This window comes from Rhipicephalus sanguineus, chromosome 8, assembly GCF_013339695.2.
Source record: "Rhipicephalus sanguineus isolate Rsan-2018 chromosome 8, BIME_Rsan_1.4, whole genome shotgun sequence".
NCBI lineage: Eukaryota > Metazoa > Arthropoda > Arachnida > Ixodida > Ixodidae > Rhipicephalus > Rhipicephalus sanguineus.
In genome coordinates, this window is record NC_051183.1 from 24,087,049 (window position 1) to 24,104,444 (window position 17,396).

The 17,396-nt window shown below is 46.0% G+C and overlaps 1 protein-coding gene across 2 annotated transcripts in view; it reads left to right on the plus strand.

The window, feature by feature from the left end:
• Positions 1-17,396, plus strand: part of LOC119401560 (serine/threonine-protein phosphatase 2A 56 kDa regulatory subunit epsilon isoform) — a 67,639-nt gene that overhangs the window by 18,932 nt on the left and 31,311 nt on the right. For both annotated transcript variants that reach the window (XM_037668459.2, XM_037668460.2), the window contains exons 2-5: positions 4,384-4,580; positions 7,871-7,972; positions 12,519-12,611; positions 15,382-15,681. In XM_037668459.2, the coding sequence (XP_037524387.1) occupies positions 4,384-4,580; positions 7,871-7,972; positions 12,519-12,611; positions 15,382-15,681 (692 nt within the window). The remainder of the gene's footprint in view (positions 1-4,383; positions 4,581-7,870; positions 7,973-12,518; positions 12,612-15,381; positions 15,682-17,396) is intronic.

The following is a 17,396-nucleotide window of genomic DNA, read 5'->3' on the forward strand; positions in this document are numbered from 1 at the left end:
TCAAAACGTGACAGCTTTAGCGATTGCAGGAACCTAGCTAGCCAGCCGAGTCGTGGCGTCATGTTGAATAGACTAACTTATTCTCCAATTAAGACAATTTTCTATTCGTAACATCTTGTGAATTATAGTAGATTATCATTAAACGGAACCTGGAGGGGCCAGGAAAATAAGTTCCATTTAACAGGAATTCAATTTACTGAGAGATGCACATGGGTGTAGAATTCAAGTACAAAACCAAACTAATGAAGGGCAGTTGTTCCATTTAAGCAGCCATTCCATTTAAGAGGTTTTAGTTTACCGAGAGTCTCCTGCACTAGTGGTGCCCTCGTGTGACGTCGTAATCCCTTCGAGGGTGTAGGGGGAGGCCTGCGGCATTCATCTATCGCAATAGAGAAACAAGGCGTTGAAAGTGCAGCGTCAGCACTCCTGTGAAGACCTCCGTCACAGCGTCCTTTCTAGTTTGCCACAGATATCAATTTCGTCTCGAGGAGTCCTTCGATAACTTATCTCTCCACTATTTCCCCACTTCGGTCATCGTCACAAAGAGGGCATCAGCGCACAATGTCTGTTGTGTTCTTCACCTTGCGTGCGTGATAAGATACGAAGCCATACCATTAGGCGATGTCGTGCCCCTTTCTTGTGACAGCTATCCTGCGTTACCTCTTCTCTCACTCCCCCGCCCCCCTTCCCATCGTGCTCATGGTCAACTTCATGCGGAAGTCTTCCCCATAACACCTTTGCTAGTGTCGGTGTGGTGGTGGCGCAGTGATTACGGTGTTCAGCTGTGCCATAAGACGGGGGTTTGGTCCCGGCTGTGGCGGTTGCATTTCAATGGAGGTGAAATGATAGAGGCCCGTGCACTTAGGTTTAGGTGCACTTTCAAGACGGGGGTTTGGTCCCGGCTGTGGCAGTTGCATTTCAATGGAGGTGAAATGATAGAGGCCCGTGCACTTAGGTTTAGGTGCACTTTCAAGAACCCCGGATGGTAGAAACTCCCAGACCCCTCCGCTACGATGTGCCTCGTAATTGTATCGTGTTTTTTGCACGTAAAAAAAAAAAAACCCTGACAATTATTATTGTTCCCCTTATTAGTCCTGCAGTTGAAGCTTTGCGACACAACAACTCAATCATTCAGGATTTGTGCTATACTTGGTGACCACCTAAGAATTCGATACAAGCTCCAACCACGAAACAGCGATGCCCTTCAGCTCTGTAAGAAAGTCATGCCAGCTGGAAAGAACTCAGAGCTTGAGCTTTTGCTCTATTTTAAAAGAAAGGCTCATTGGAAAGGAAATCTTTGCTGCTTTTACCTAAAATATTATCTTTGAATGCTAACATCGGGATATTGTACAAGATTTGCCAAGACGTTCAAGTTCTGTACCAAAACCAACGGCGCAAAAATAGGTCTGCTCAGTAGGATCAATCATCTCAAACACAGCAAAAGTGATATTGCAGAAATAAGTGGCTCCAATTGGCTGTACATTACAGTAGTCTTAGGTTGTCAGTGACTACAGGCAGAGCGTATCTGTGTTTCTTGAGCTGTCAGTGACCACAGTTAGGCTGTGTTTTGTCTCCAGTGGTGCCCTTAGCATATAGGGCCAACAAATACTGCTCAAACGAAACACTACGCCTTTGAGTTCTTCCAGTACAGATGCAGTTGGTCTGTGCTCGTCTTTTCGTTGTCGGTCCTCGCGGTTCCGCATCCCTTTTAAAAAAAGGGGGGAGGCGTGACGGGCCGCTTTTGTTTGCCGTGCTGTCGTCCGTCAGCACACGGCTGAGTTGTCACAATGCGCCGCACTCTCGTTGCTCGTTCCAACTATCGTGCGCGTGTGGAAGGGATGCACGCATTGTCGCACACTCCGACGCCTCGCCCGTCCTTGGAAAGAAAGGGGGGGTTGCGGCTGTTGAATGACGGCAGCCGCCGATGCAGTGCATGTCATCTCTTGCGAAAGGGCTTCTCCCGAGAGAAACAAACTGAAAGAAGAAAAAAAAGACAGAGATGGGATTGGCCGGAAAAGGAAGTTGTTTTGCCCCCCCCCCCCCCCCCCCCCCCCCCCCCCCCCCTCCAGTCTCGCGCGTTGTGCCGCACGCTAGCATCGGCTGATAAGCGCAGATAGTGCGTGCCCATTTGGATAGTGCCGCCGCTTTTTACCGTGAACAGGTAGCAACACTATTGCTACACTTCGTGACAGTCGCTTCACGTCAGCTCTCTATCTGTATACATCAGACGAGATCCTCTTGCCTTTCTTCCTGTTGCCAGTGAAGTGAAGCGGAGCACTCGTCTCTTTTGCACAGTGTCATGGTGCACGAGGCAGTCATAAACCCACAATTATGGAGAAATTTGGCAGTAGCATTTTAACAGCCCATTTATATTACAGTGTGTAATATTACGGAAGTATAGTAGAGCGCATAGTTGCACTCCGTAACATATTTGGCAGGTTGTAGGGCACTCATAGAAGTCTCACTCCACACACTTACGATGCGGTTATTTTTTACCTACAGCACTTTCTTTGGTGCAGTTGTTTCTTAGATGACATCTGCAAATCTGAAAATAATTACTGCTTGGAATTTTAGCCAGCGTTACATGTAGTGATGTTTTCCCAAATACTTGCGTTGTCATTTGAGGTACTCTGCAATCGTAAGACTTCCATTTCCGTCAATAACATTTCGGGAACTTCCCTAGCTGCTCACATTTATGAAAAAACAAAGTTTATAGCATGACATTTAAGAGAGATAGCTATGCATCATGTAATTTGATGCAAGTTTGAGTCTTACTTTTACATCACAAAATGTGATGCCGTTATTACAAAGAAGGCATTGCAGATCCTGAACATAATTACTGCCCAACAAACACAGCAGCACGGTTCAGCGATCAGCAGCCAAAGCGTGCTGCTTGTGCTCACAACAAAAACATTGTTGCATAATGAAAGCACAGTGGAGCACAAGAGGCATGTACACATAAATGTGCAGTCATAGGCTCTTCATTTCAGTTGATATTGTGCGCACGATGTTTTCTATTGGTTGGGGTGTCTTTTGTTTTCCAGCTTGAAGTACAAGACATGCTTTAAGTGGCAAGTTTAACTGATCAAATTGTTGCATTGCATACGGGGAAAGGGCTTAAATAAACTCGGTAGCACAAAAATTCAGAACACATTATCCGCAGAGTGCAAGACTGCTCATAACTTCAAGTGTTGTAGCAAGTTCTCCCTTCGCGATAATTAACTTGTCTAGCAAACTTTTACTTTGTTTAAATAGGCTTTGTGTTTTTAAATTTTTTTAATGCTATACATTTTGTTCCTTAATGTACTGCTGGAAAATTTTGTACCTGACCTGTTTGTTGTGTTCGTAAGTTGGACTGGAAACTATAGACTTTCCTGACTATTGGTCCAGATACCTGGCTCATTTTTCATGTGAATGAAAAGTAAAGCACTTATAACTTAAAAACAAAAAAAAACTTGTTATATATTGCTTCTGCACCATTGTACTTCCATTACGTGACGAGCAAAGCGTCAGCTGTGTGCTTTGGTCGCTGGACCGTGTCAGCGCATACGTTAGGAGGTAATTGTGATAAGATTTGTAACGCTTCTGTGTAATGACTGTGTCATTTTCTGCAACGTAAAAGCATGCCACATATTGTTGCACTGAATTACGTGACGCACATTTGTCTTTGAAATGTGCTGCTCAAAATTTTTGTTCAGAAATTCAAGCAGCTGAAGTAGTTCAAGATTAGCCCCTGTACTAGTATTCACTGGGTACGAAATGAGAAATAGCCGCTTCCACAGGTATGAATGTGTGGTGGACTTAAAAGTTGTACAAAATTTTACAAAGTTGTACAAAATTTTAAGTTGCATACAAAGGTAAATTTATTGTCATTGAATGTGTACTAAGAGAAATTTTGTTTTTCCTAGTTGGTTCACGCTTGTTCCAAGCTTTTGTCTGCAGCTGTTGCTGTAGAGTACGCTTAAAGAGCGGTTTGCCTCCTTTCTGAGAGTTATTTATTGCCGAAGAAAATGGTGACTTTAGCAATGCGTCAGTATCCCTTCACACCTTTAGATCAAATAACTGTCGTATTTAGGCACGGTTCCAGTATAAGACATCAGATGTCATTTCTATTGTGTTAATCATAATCTGTTAACTGTTCATGCATATTTGATGCTCACGTGGTAAATGGCACTTCACTCAAAGCACCTCGGTGTACCCCGAGCTTGAGTGCAGTGGTCCGTAAGAACCAATCGAATGCGAAGCATGTCACCAGGGCGTTGTAGAGAACTTGAAAGCAAGCAGCCAACTGTACAGGCAACTTCACGCAGAATGGCATTTCATAGAATTGGATTTTATCAACCATTGCCTGGTTTTAAACACGTCCTCTTGAACTCTGTGCAGATGTAGGTGCCGGGGAGCAGGAGGAGCTTCTGATTCGCAAGCTGCGGCAGTGCAGCGTTGTCTTCGACTTCATGGACCCCGTGGCCGACATCAAGGGCAAAGAGGTGAAGAGGGCCACCCTGAACGAGCTGGTCGACTACGTCACTGCAGGCCGTGGGGTGCTCACAGAGCCAGTCTACCCGGAGATCATACGAATGGTGAGCTTTCTTTTAACCCTTTCACACACCACCCACGAAGAACTGTCCGCAAATGCGCCAAATTTAGGAAACATTATTCAGTGCTGAGGTTAAAGGGCCTCAGCACTGAAATATGAAGGAATATGAAGGAATAAAGCGCTAATACGAAGGTGCTTTATTCCTTCATATTTCACTGCATCTATAAGTTCAAGGCGACCCTACCACACATGCACACACAACAATAGCTTTGATCAGAAAGTCATGGCAGCCTATGTATTAAATATGAGAACACATATGAAATCATATTCAGATGAGTGCAGGGACAAAGGAGTATCACTCATCTGAATATGATTTCGTGTGTTTGCGTATCTGATACACTGCCTGTCATCCTTGTTTCACTGTTTGATTGCAGCTATTGTTGTGTGTGCATGTACAGTAGGGCTTATCGATGCATTGACGTATGAAGGCATGAAGCAGTTGATACAGCGTTTGTGTGTGTGTCGTCTCTTTTCTTTGTGGGGCGTCTTGTATGTTTGAGCTGTAACATTAACCTCAGGATCAGGGTTGCCAATGGTGGCTACTTTTCGCCAAATTGGCGAATTTGAGGGGCCCGTGGCGACCTAAAATGATGAATGGCGACATGGCGAATTTTTGGCGATTTTCGGCTTAGGTCTCCACTGAGTTATACATCCTGAGCTCAGTGCCTTCCCAACGAATGAGCGGCAACATTCTCTGTATTTTTCTTGGTTTTAGACCCAAGAGTAGAATGTGCACATTACGCGTCATTCCGTATGTCCGTCCTGTAACTCGTGCGTATCTCCTCAATTCATCTAGAGGCAGGAGATACGGCAACGTCCCCCAGAGACATTCTAGCAAAATGTAAACCGCGAGGGGGCAGTCTTCGACTATAAGTTAATAGCTTTCGGTGCCTTAAGCTTCTCTAAAGTTTCGCTTCTGAAGGGGCTGAAGGTTCCAACCATCTGTTCCCTCAAAGCTCCAAATGTTCTGAATAGCTCGGCGACTTATTCACTGTTGCAGTACCCCCAATTCAGCTGGTAAAGACTGTTTTGGAATAGTGAAGAGAGGTGGATACGCGGCTGTTTGTGCAATAACAAATTATTTACTCAGGCATTTTCCACTGCTCTCGGTGAGCGTGTGCAATGAAAACAATTGCTATATAACATTTTACATTGCCTACCTGTTCATTAATAACGCATCGGATTGACGCGTGTAGATATAAGGGACTTTAAGAAAGGGTCGGTGACGTCCTTTATCATATTAGTTCACACTGAAAAGGTGCAAGACTCACTAATGATCGGTTCCTGTAAGAATTCTGTCGTCTTACCTTCAATAAACCTTTTAATCCATTTAATTCATAATGTTCGCGTAAAGCTGGCTACAAACAACGCTTTCACAGTTTTCGCCCAATGTTTACCACACTTCTACCTTTGAAACAAGCGGACAGGGATGGAAGGATATCGTGAGTGTTTCATTCATTCATCCTTGCGCCACCACGCATGCACATCTTGCGGCTAGTCGGAGAAGCAGCACCATGCACTCCCATGGTGAAGCGGGCCATACGACTGGCATTGAGAAACGTCAATATAATTTAAGGGTCTTTAATGGTACTGTATTCTACGGGGCTATACGTGAGAGGAAATTTTTATTACTAGGTATGACGCACATATCTAGAATGGCGACTTTTTTGGCGAAATTTGTAAAAAAGTGGCGACTTTTGGCGACTTTTTGCTCGTCGTTTGGCGACATTTACTCGAAAGTCAGTGGCAACCCTGCTCAGGATTATGTACCAATTAGGCCCAAATGAAGTTTCATTATTTCACTGCGCTCTATAATCTATTGCAACAAAAATTGTCATACGTTTATTTCTGTGTTTTATATTAATTAAATTGTAATTAAATATGTTTATCTTGAAGTCATTTGCATTCTGTTTTTTGTGTAAATAGAATCAAATCTCAGACTATAAATGTAGTGCCAATTTGTTTTCGGTTATGTTCATTTCAAGCAACAAAAAATTATACCTTAGAAGTTGCTTGCGGAAAGCAGCATGTCGAACATCTTGTCGAACACTGTAGTGCCTTCAGCAAAGTGATCGTATGAAGCAGTACACTGCAAAAATGTTGAATGAAGACAGATTTATTACGCTGGAGGTTGAATTTTTCCAAGCCTTGATGCACCTTGCGTGCTCTTAGCCACTAGTGGACAAAACCAGCAAAACCAAGTGATGTAGACTGTTGTGTACAAAGCATCTGGGAGGGTCAACATCACACGTGGCCCTTCAGTTGCTGAATGTTGCAAGGATGTATCGAAGGGCACTGAATGGATAGCCAGGAAGTTTTTGTACTTGTTAGTTTATGGCAGCGCACATCATAAACAGGGATGACACAGTACGTACGGATACACAAAAGACGCAGGTGCTGTCTTTAGCGTTTACTTCTCGTGTACTCAGTCGTCCCTGTTTATGCTGTGCACTGCCATACGCTATCATGACTTGGCAACTAGCCCACCAGTTCTTCCTGTACAAGTTTGTACTTGTGCTTTGGCTTCAAGGCAATTTGCCCTGAAATATCGTTGCAACAAACATCATAGTAAGCAGTAAATATATCCAGAAATCATATTATCTAACACAAGCTCGAAAAAGTAGGTAAGTAGACATGCTTGGTGACAAATGCAGTGGCCAAAGTTTGTGCGACGTCATGTGATGATGCTCCGCATCAGAAATTGTGCAGAGCAGCGTCACGCAACTCTATACGAGCCACAGCCAATGCACTTTTATTCAGAAACATTGAAATAGCGTGCCCCTTTGCATAGAGCTTCCTTCTTTTCAGCATCTGTAAAAAAAAGTTGTGGAAGTTGAAAAAAAGCAATGGCCTTTTTCTCACTCAACTGCGAATTTGCGATGGTCATTTCATCTAGTACTCTGGAATATAAAGTTCTAGAAATAGGAGTAATAGCCCATTTCTGTATTAACTGTATAAAAATACACTGCTTCTATGTGACGTTGGCCGGGAAAAGTAAAAGGTGCAGAATCGCGTGAATGAGATTCTGCTGAACAGGATTGAAGTAAGATGGTCCTGACGAATTCCTAGAGATCGCAGTATTCAAGCTGCAATAGTCATTTTGGTCTGGGTTTCCTACCTGCTACTGGCTCTTAAACCTGTCCTCATAGCAGTGCTTGAACATTGACAGGTTGAAAGGACAATAGTTGTTTTGCATGTTTTGCATTTGCTCATGGACGTGTGAATGTCCGTGGGGTGCACTGCTGAGCTTCGCATTTTCTCTGCTCTTTTCAGATCTCTGCGAACCTCTTTCGGACACTACCTCCCAGTGAAAACCCAGACTTTGACCCTGAAGAGGACGACCCAACGTTAGAGGCTTCTTGGCCACATTTGCAGGTAAAAAGAAATTTTGGACACTCTGTTAGAAATTCTTCATTTGCACGTCTTGATAAACAGCTAAGGAGATACGCGTGAAGGCTTATGCTCTTCAAGGTGCACTTAATTCACTCTAATCTCTCTTAGTTCGCTTCAGGTGATGAAAAATTCTTGGAAATCCTTAAAGGGGTACTCAACAAAAAATGGAAAAGCTGACTAAAACATCGAAATTCTACTCGGAAGATGCAACTGTTCTGATAAACAGAGTTTATTTCACGTGTTTTTGTACAGTGGGCTGTATTTTTGGTGGATTGGGTAAGTGCACGGTGGCTACACATTAGCGCAAGCCGTACGTCGCATTCACCACGGTGCATGCAGGGTACACGTGTTCCTGTCCTCCTCTTCTCTTCACCTCTCCTTTACATCTCACTCTCCCCCTTCCACAAAGGTGCTGAGGCGTGCCCCACCAGCTGGGGTAAAGCCCCACCGTTCAGGGGCTTTACCCTAGCTGGGGGCATTGTTCGCAGCCAGTGCCGTTCGTAGTGGTTCTGGGAACTGTAGTGGGAGCTGAGTGGGTTGAGACGCGGCCGACGGCTGGCATTGTTGGCATGCCCATTTCCGGTGCACGAAACATCACCAAACGTCACCTCCTTCCAGTTCACGGCGCAGCCGCTAGACGCAGTAGTTTGGGGAAAACGCATTAAATACATTATTTTCGTCTGGTTTCTGCCTGAAATGAACTTTGTTTCTATCGATTTCAGCACCCAACTTTCGGTTTGGCTGTAACTTGACAGCAAAAATTTTGTTCAGTATACAGTAAAACCTCGGTGATACGAATCTCGCGGGGTTACCAAATATATTCGTATCATCCGAAATTCGTATCACCAGAAAACATGGAAAATTAGTGCGCAACAAAAGAAAGTTCGCATACGTTTTGATTTAGTGTTTCTCACGGCCGCAGCGATGTCATGAACAGCGCTGAAAGATTGCCAGTAAAGTTTCTAGCCGTCAACGATCATACTTGTACTCGTAAATATACGGTGCATGCGCGCATGTGTAATTAATGAACCACATGTGTTGTGCCCCGTGACCGCCAGCTGCCCCTTCCTAATCTTGCTACGCTTTTCTGCATCACACCAAAGTACTGCGACGAATGTGACTTAAGAAGCGCTTTGCACTCGATAGATAGAGGCCAAGCTCCTTCGCCAAGACTGTCTGCTTCATCTCTTGAGGTCTTTGTCCACCTTTAATGGGACTTCATGGCGGAACCGCAGCCCAAGTTTGTCTTGTTTCATAGAACGTCTGATTGCGGGGACATGGCTTGCATTGACGTGGCAGGCATGTGTTAACACAGTACACAGACGCTACTGCCTCTAGCACAGGAGCACGCGTCGTGCCGGAAAAAAAAGCGTGGCGCCAATGTCATCTGTAATCTAAATGCGAAGGCGCCTAAAGGCCTCCAAGATTCGCACGCACTATCTCGGAGGCAACAACGCATCGTTGATGGTCGCGCAGCGCGCATGCCCGCGCCCGCACGTGACTGCCGCATCTTCCGCGACAGCGCGGGCAGCACCTGTTTGTACCTGTGCGCTAGCGTACGTTCGTATCAAACGTCGCGGGGTGCAAATTGGTTCGCAACAATCGTGCTCCAATACATTGCAGGCTAATGGGCCTTGGCCGTGACCACAGAAAAATCCTTACGAGCCGTGATCGTATCACCGAGATTTTACTGTACATTTAAACGTGCTAACGTAGGCAGTTACAGCCTTGAAGAAAACAAGTCCGCTGGTAAAACGTTAGCTGCAGCAACACCCCGTATTCCAAATATTTTTCATCACTTTAAGATTCCATTTTCCCCTGAACTTTTCTTGTTAACTTCATTGACTTTAATGTATGTTGATTCATTCTTTATTCGCTTTAATTTACTTTGGCATGGTAAAAATTTAAAAGAATCTATGGTGATGGCTTAGCCTTGTAATTCTATGGCAGGAAGTTAAGGACTGTAAAGATATGGCTTGTCCTTGTGTATATGATAGTTTACAGTGGCAGCAATGGCAGCTTCACTCAAAAGGCAATTCAGGGAAAGCGACAGCAATGCTGAACGTTGGACTTGAGCTCCTTGGATGGCATTACTGTTGAGGGGGAGGCAAAATGTTGGCGTGATGCAACGTGCCAAACAACGCCCTGGCAGCTACCACGCGGCTCACAACACTGAGCGTGGCATCGGAGTCGCTGCACGTTGACGGTGCATGAAAAGAGAAAACCAGAAAAAATGTTACACCAGAGAGTATCTAACAATGATTGTACCTTGATTGCATGTGGTGTTGTCGTTAAAGTACTAAACTGTTTGAACAGCAACTTGACGACACTGCGTCAGTATTGTGAAAACGCCTTAGTGTCTCAAACCGCTGGCTTGTGTGGAGGACGTTAAATCATCAGCATTTTGGAAAACACGCCAATCGTCTGAACACATTTAGCACACTGCAAGTTAAAGTTAAACGATGTTCTATTCTCCCTGCTGAGACAAGTGCCTGTGGCGTTGTGGTCGGGGCATCGGGTTTGGGCACTACAGGTCTAGCACTCAAAATCCTGCCATCAGAGCATTTTTATTAACATTTTTATCAATGTTTAAGTTACTTGTGCGCTATGCTGATGTCATTGGTAATGAGATGATGTTTGTATGTGCATGTTGGTAGTGTGATGTCACTTGTGGGTGCACACCCCATTCGTTGATCATTGATCGGCAGGTCAATCGAAATGGCTGGGAGTAGCTGAGTAAATACCGTGCCCATTTGATGCTTCATTCTAAGGAAAAAAATCTAGTATTTGGGGAGTTTCTCTTCCATGAGGCAACAGTCGGCTTGCGCGTTTTCTTTCTTGAAAACTTGGCCCTCGCCACTTTCCTTTCAAGAATGCTATGTCATGCAGATAGCACACACACCGTTTGTGACTGGGAAGTGCCGGGACTGTGGTTATAATGCAAGGAAAAGCACGCAATATACAGTAAAACCTCGGTGATACGATCACGGCTCGTACGAATTTTGGGGTGATATGAATTTTTCTGTGGTCCCGGCCAAGGCCCATTAGCCTGCAGTCTATTGGAGTACGGTTGGTGCGAACCGATTTGCACCCTGCGACATTTGATACGAATGTACGCTAGCGCGCAGGTACGAACACGTGCGTCCGCGCTGTCGCAGAAGAGGACGCGGCAGTCACGCACGGGCGCGGGCATGCGCGCTGCGCGACCATCAACGGTGCGTCGTGGCCTCAAAGATAGTGCGCGCGAATATTGGAGGCCTTTAGGCGCCTTCGCGTTTAGGTTACAGATGACGTTGACGTCGCGCTTTTTTTTTTTTCCGACGCATTGACGCGTGCTCCTGTGCTCGAGGGAGCAGCGTCTTTGTACTGTGTTGACACGTGCCTGCCACATCAATGCAAGCCATGTCCCCGCAATCAGACGTTCTATGAAACAAGACTGAAACTTGGGCTGCGGGTCCGCCATGAAGTCCCATTAAAGGTGGACAAAGACCTCAAGAGACGAAGCAGACGGTCTTGGCGAAGGAGCTTGCCCTCCAGCTATCGTGTGCAAGCGCTTTTTAAGTCACTTTCACTGCAGTACTTTTGTGTCGTGCAAAAAAGCGTAGTAAGATTAGCAAGGGGCTACTAGCGGTTACGGGGCACAACACATCTGGTTCATTAATTACACAAGCGCGCATGTACCTTATATACGAGTACAAGTCTGATCGTTGTCGTTTAAAAACTTTACTGGCAAACATTCAGAGCTCCTCATGATGTCGCTGCGGCCCTGAGAAACACTGAATCAAAATGTATGCCAACTTTATTTTGTCGCATACTAATTTTCCATGTTTTCTGGTGATACGAATTTCGGATGATACGAATATCTTTGGTAACCCCACGAGATTCGTATCACCAAGGTTTCACTGTAGATGACAATAATAGTTGCCTGGCAGAAATACTCCCCAAATACTCTCTTTTCTTGAGTGTTGATGAGGAGAACACAATCCTTTTGAGTATTTCGGGCCGACACCCTAGCATTGCTTGTTTATGAGTTGGCTTCCTTTCTTGATGCTTGCTTTTCTTTGAATCAGGAAAACGTTACAGTTGTCCCCGCAGACAGGCGTGATAGAACCTGCAAGCATTATCGGTGCAGATTTTAATCAGGCATCTATTGAAGGCTGAAGCTGACCATGTGCCAAATGCATGAATGTATGTTGCAGCTTGGTTGTAGTGACATTACCTGTTCAAAACCAATCCTATCTTTCCGATGTGTGCACTATCATGCAGTACCTTCGGTGCACCGCCACGATTTATGCCCGACATACTTCCTGCTGTTATTCTCTTATTGAAGTACTGCAAAACACGTCAGCAGCTGTTTGCGGTGTTGCAAGTGGCTGAATTAAGCGGCAAAGTGCGTAGGGGTGTGAAGCGAGCTGTCCTGCGTCCTCTGTGAATGTGATATGCCGTTGCGCCCGACCCGGCGTAGCCTTCCAACCTGTCTTTCTCACAAGTGCGTTGTGTCGTTTCTTTTGTTTCTCTGCGGTTGCAGCTTGTGTACGAGTTTTTCTTGCGGTTTCTGGAGTCACCAGATTTCCAGCCAGCACACGGAAAGAGAGTCATAGACCAGAAGTTCGTTTTACAGGTGGGTGCTGTTGACTTTGTACTGTGTCGCATGTTGGCTTTGCAATTAAAAGCCGTTTTGCTTTCTCTACACTATGCTATACTATACCATGCGTGCAACGCTGTGGTAACTAGCGAGACTTCTTGCAGTAGATGCCTGCTGCAAGAAATAGTTGAATGATTTTACCACCTGTAATGTGTTCTTTTTTAACGCGATAGCGTTAGAGAGCTCGTGTCGCAGAAATTCCGGTGTCGGTGACGGCGTCGCTACCGACGCTTGTGAGCGAAAAATCGTCCGCGACTGAAAAATTGAGAAAGATGCAAATAAAATAAACAATAAAAATCTTCGGTCCGATTGAGGATCGATCCCGGGCCGTTCGCGTGGCAAGCAAATGTCCTACCACAAAGCCACGATGTTACCTGCAACTGCTTCGGAAAAAAACACTACATAAATGCCATGTAGTGGAAGGAGTCTCCTTAACGCATTTTGCTTGGCAGGTGTCACGATGAAAATGAGCCCATTCGGCGTTTTGTAGGCGCACTGGCGAGGCCATCAAACTCCGTTTTTTGCGTGACGCCATGCTTCAAAAAAAGCCGGGATAGTGCAGCCATCGCCGCTAAAAACGCACACCAACGTTCAGCAGCTCCAAAAATGGACAACTATGTCCATCTAGCGGAAAACATATCAAGCCAACGCCTGCTTTCTAGAGGAGGCGTTGATCAAGCAAACAGCCAATGTTAGATAATGTGCTGCCATCTGTGAGGCTTTGTGACAAATATCTCGACTCTTGCACAGGGAAGTGCTTTAGATCAAAAACCTGTACCATTACTATAGATACATTGTGTGTGAGTGTGTGTAACAATACACATTAATAAGTATGCACTTAGTGCGGTTTTTTTTTTCGTTTTTAGACTGAGGAATAAATAAAGATGCTTTGTGCCTGAGAAATAAACAAACCCCATTATTTATATGGTTATCAATAGGTTTTTATCGATCGCTTAGAGTATCTTTGTTTTCGTATTGTGGCCTCTGCAATTACAGTGAAACCTTGTTAATACGTACCTGCCGGGAACACGGCATAACTACGCACTAAACGGTAGTACGCATTAAACACCAAGTAGAAATTTGCATCTCCTAGCGTACGCCATCGCAGCCAGCAAAGAAATAAAGTGCCACAGCAAATATTGCCTAAAGTACTCACCACAAAGCCTTTTCTTTCTTTATGCCAAAGTGGAGAAAAGATCCTGGCACTCTCGCATGACCGCACGATAGCGCACAGTGGCGACTCCGAAGAGCATTTCGAAACTATTGCAGGGTCTGGGATACGTGGTCAACACAGTGACCGACATAACGACAGAGAGGACAGTGTGTGCTTTCCGCGATATATGTGTGGGCGTCTAACCGCGATCTGCCACTAAACGAAAACTGACAGTTCTAGTGAAACGTGGCACGGCCGCGTGGAGCCGATCGTCTCCTGGCTAGTTGCGTGCAGCGCGTCGCCTACTCGGCTCACGCCGTCACTACCGGGCCACTTGCTGTGCCGCACGCGCGCATTTGTCCTGGAAATATTGTTCGTACCCACTTCGCTCCAGATCGTGCATAGATGCGGCGAGTAGCTTGTTCAGTTAACGCAGCGATGACGAGCTTCATGCAAGCGATGCGCACTCCGCGACGATATAGAGGTCCTGGCAGCCGACGGAGGCGCGTTGGGTGGTTTCCTAATAAAAGCGTGCACTATGGTCACAACCGCGCTACTCTTGCTGTACTGTACACGTGTGTTTAGTATGATAGCGTCAATGCGGCGAGGTTTCTCGGCTCCCGCGACCAGCAACGCTAACTACGCAACAGCGATCTGCTTTCGCTTCTACAAAGCGGTGCGCGCCTGATGACGGCTTAGTAGCATTTGCTGTCGGGGTAGTTGATACATGGCTGAAGTTCTTCGTCCCTGTCCGAACATTTGCGCCATCAATTCAACTTCAGCCTTGAAGACAGCCCCGCACAACGAGGCTGCAGCGATCGGTGGCCCAGCACGTTCAGGTTGGCGCCTAATAAAAGCGTGCAGTAGGCTTAAAAAGTAGTGCTGCACCTCACGCGTGCCCGAGCAGATAGCTGAAGATAGTTGTGATAAGGTTGTTGGCGATAAGTCATGCCGGCGCGTTCTTCGGTGGCCGCCACCTCGCCTTCATTCTTTCCCGATGCTTACCCGCAAAGGCGTCGCCGCAGTCGCCCGGAAGTCGGAATCGGTGATCGACCGATCTGCGCACTCCTCAAAAAGACGGAAGACCTTTGGCGGCACATTGTAGCGTCGGGAAGTTGAGCGGCGCAGTAAAATTTTATGGCATAAAAAGTTATCGTGGTACGCACGCTACGCACTAACCGGTAGGCATAGGGCGAACCACTACGGCCTAAGTGGTCAACGAATGCATTGGGCACCATGGGACTCGGTCGGGGATTCGTCGCAACTACGTTTTAACCGTTAGTACGTTTAAAGCGGGTACTTATTAACAAGGTTTAACTTAGTTCCGGCAGTGCGCAGCTGGAGCCTATGGCAGAGGCCACGTCTACAATGATGAAATCCAAGTGCGAGACACTCGGCATGCACATTTTGTTGACCGAACTTCTTGCATAGCTTTCCACAGCGTTGTGCCTGATGTATGAAACGAAGTATGGTGTTCCATGATGACATGCCAAAAGCCCATATTGCAACACTAGAAGTGAGGTGTTGCATTGATTTTTTACTATGCTCAAATCTGTTTGATATGGCTGTAACCTTTGTTTGACGTGTGCGCAGCTTCTGGAGCTCTTTGACAGCGAGGACCCGCGGGAGCGGGACTTTTTGAAGACGGTGCTGCACCGGATTTATGGCAAGTTCCTCGGGCTGCGGGCGTTCATCCGCAAGCAGATCAACAACATATTCCTGCGGTTTATCTACGAGACGGAGCACTTCAACGGGGTGGGCGAGCTGCTGGAGATCCTGGGCTCGATCATCAACGGCTTCGCACTGCCCCTCAAGGCCGAGCACAAGCAGTTCCTGGTCAAGGTGCTCATCCCGCTCCACAAGCCCAAGTGCCTCGGGCTATACCATGCACAGGTGGGTGTACTGTCGGTGGTTTACTCCCCTGTTTGGGGAGTTCTGGTGGAATGTTGCAATACCATAAAAAGAATTACATTATAACCCCCATTTAGGGAGTTCTGTAGGCATGTAGCGCTACCATAGAAAAGTGAATAGGGTATAGCTCCCATTCGGGGACTTTTGGAGCGTGTAGCGATACCATAAAAAAAGGATATTAATGAGAACTAACAGACAATAATGCCAAGGAAAGTATAGGGGATGTTTTTAGTAATAAATGTAAGGTAATTGTGAAGAAAGAAAAGTGGACGAAAAGATAGCTTGCCGCGGGCAGGGACCGAACCTGCGACCTTCGAATAACGCGTCCGATGCTCTACCAACTGAGCTACCGCGGCGGCCATCCCCCCGTCCACTTTATAGTGTATATGTGTGCATTTAAACGTGGGAGCGTCAGTCAGCGCCGCCAGTAGCCATGACGGCGAGTGTGGAACACTCTTTTTCTGCCTTGTTGGCGTCACGTAGCACGTGAACTTATTACGAGCTGGCAGCTGACCAATAATCCCTCGCATACAACCGAAAGCATCAAGTCTGCCAGAACGAGACCCTCGCTATGAATGAAGGAAAGAAGTGTTAATTTCAAGGGCTCGTTTTCTTTGTTATACACAATATTAATGAGAACTAACAGACAATAATGCCAAGGAAAGTATAGGGGATGTTTTTAGTAATAAATGTAAGGTAATTGTGAAGAAAGAAAAGTGGACGAAAAGATAGCTTGCCGCGGGCAGGGACCGAACCTGCGACCTTCGAATAACGCGTCCGATGCTCTACCAACTGAGCTACCGCGGCGGCCATCCCCCCGTCCACTTATAGTGTATATGTGTGCATTTAAACGTGGGAGCGTCAGTCAGCGCCGCCAGTAGCCATGACGGCGAGTGTGGAACACTCTTTTTCTGCCTTGTTGGCGTCACGTAGCACGTGAACTTATTACGAGCTGGCAGCTGACCAATAATCCCTCGCATACAACCGAAAGCATCAAGTCTGCCAGAACGAGACCCTCGCTATGAATGAAGGAAAGAAGTGTTAATTTCAAGGGCTCGTTTTCTTTGTTATACACAATATTAATGAGAACTAACAGACAATAATGCCAAGGAAAGTATAGGGGATGTTTTTAGTAATAAATGTAAGGTAATTGTGAAGAAAGAAAAGTGGACGAAAAGATAGCTTGCCGCGGGCAGGGACCGAACCTGCGACCTTCGAATAACGCGTCCGATGCTCTACCAACTGAGCTACCGCGGCGGCCATCCCCCCGTCCACTTTATAGTGTATATGTGTGCATTTAAACGTGGGAGCGTCAGTCAGCGCCGCCAGTAGCCATGACGGCGAGTGTGGAACACTCTTTTTCTGCCTTGTTGGCGTCACGTAGCACGTGAACTTATTACGAGCTGGCAGCTGACCAATAATCCCTCGCATACAACCGAAAGCATCAAGTCTGCCAGAACGAGACCCTCGCTATGAATGAAGGAAAGAAGTGTTAATTTCAAGGGCTCGTTTTCTTTGTTATACACAATATTAATGAGAACTAACAGACAATAATGCCAAGGAAAGTATAGGGGATGTTTTTAGTAATAAATGTAAGGTAATTGTGAAGAAAGAAAAGTGGACGAAAAGATAGCTTGCCGCGGGCAGGGACCGAACCTGCGACCTTCGAATAACGCGTCCGATGCTCTACCAACTGA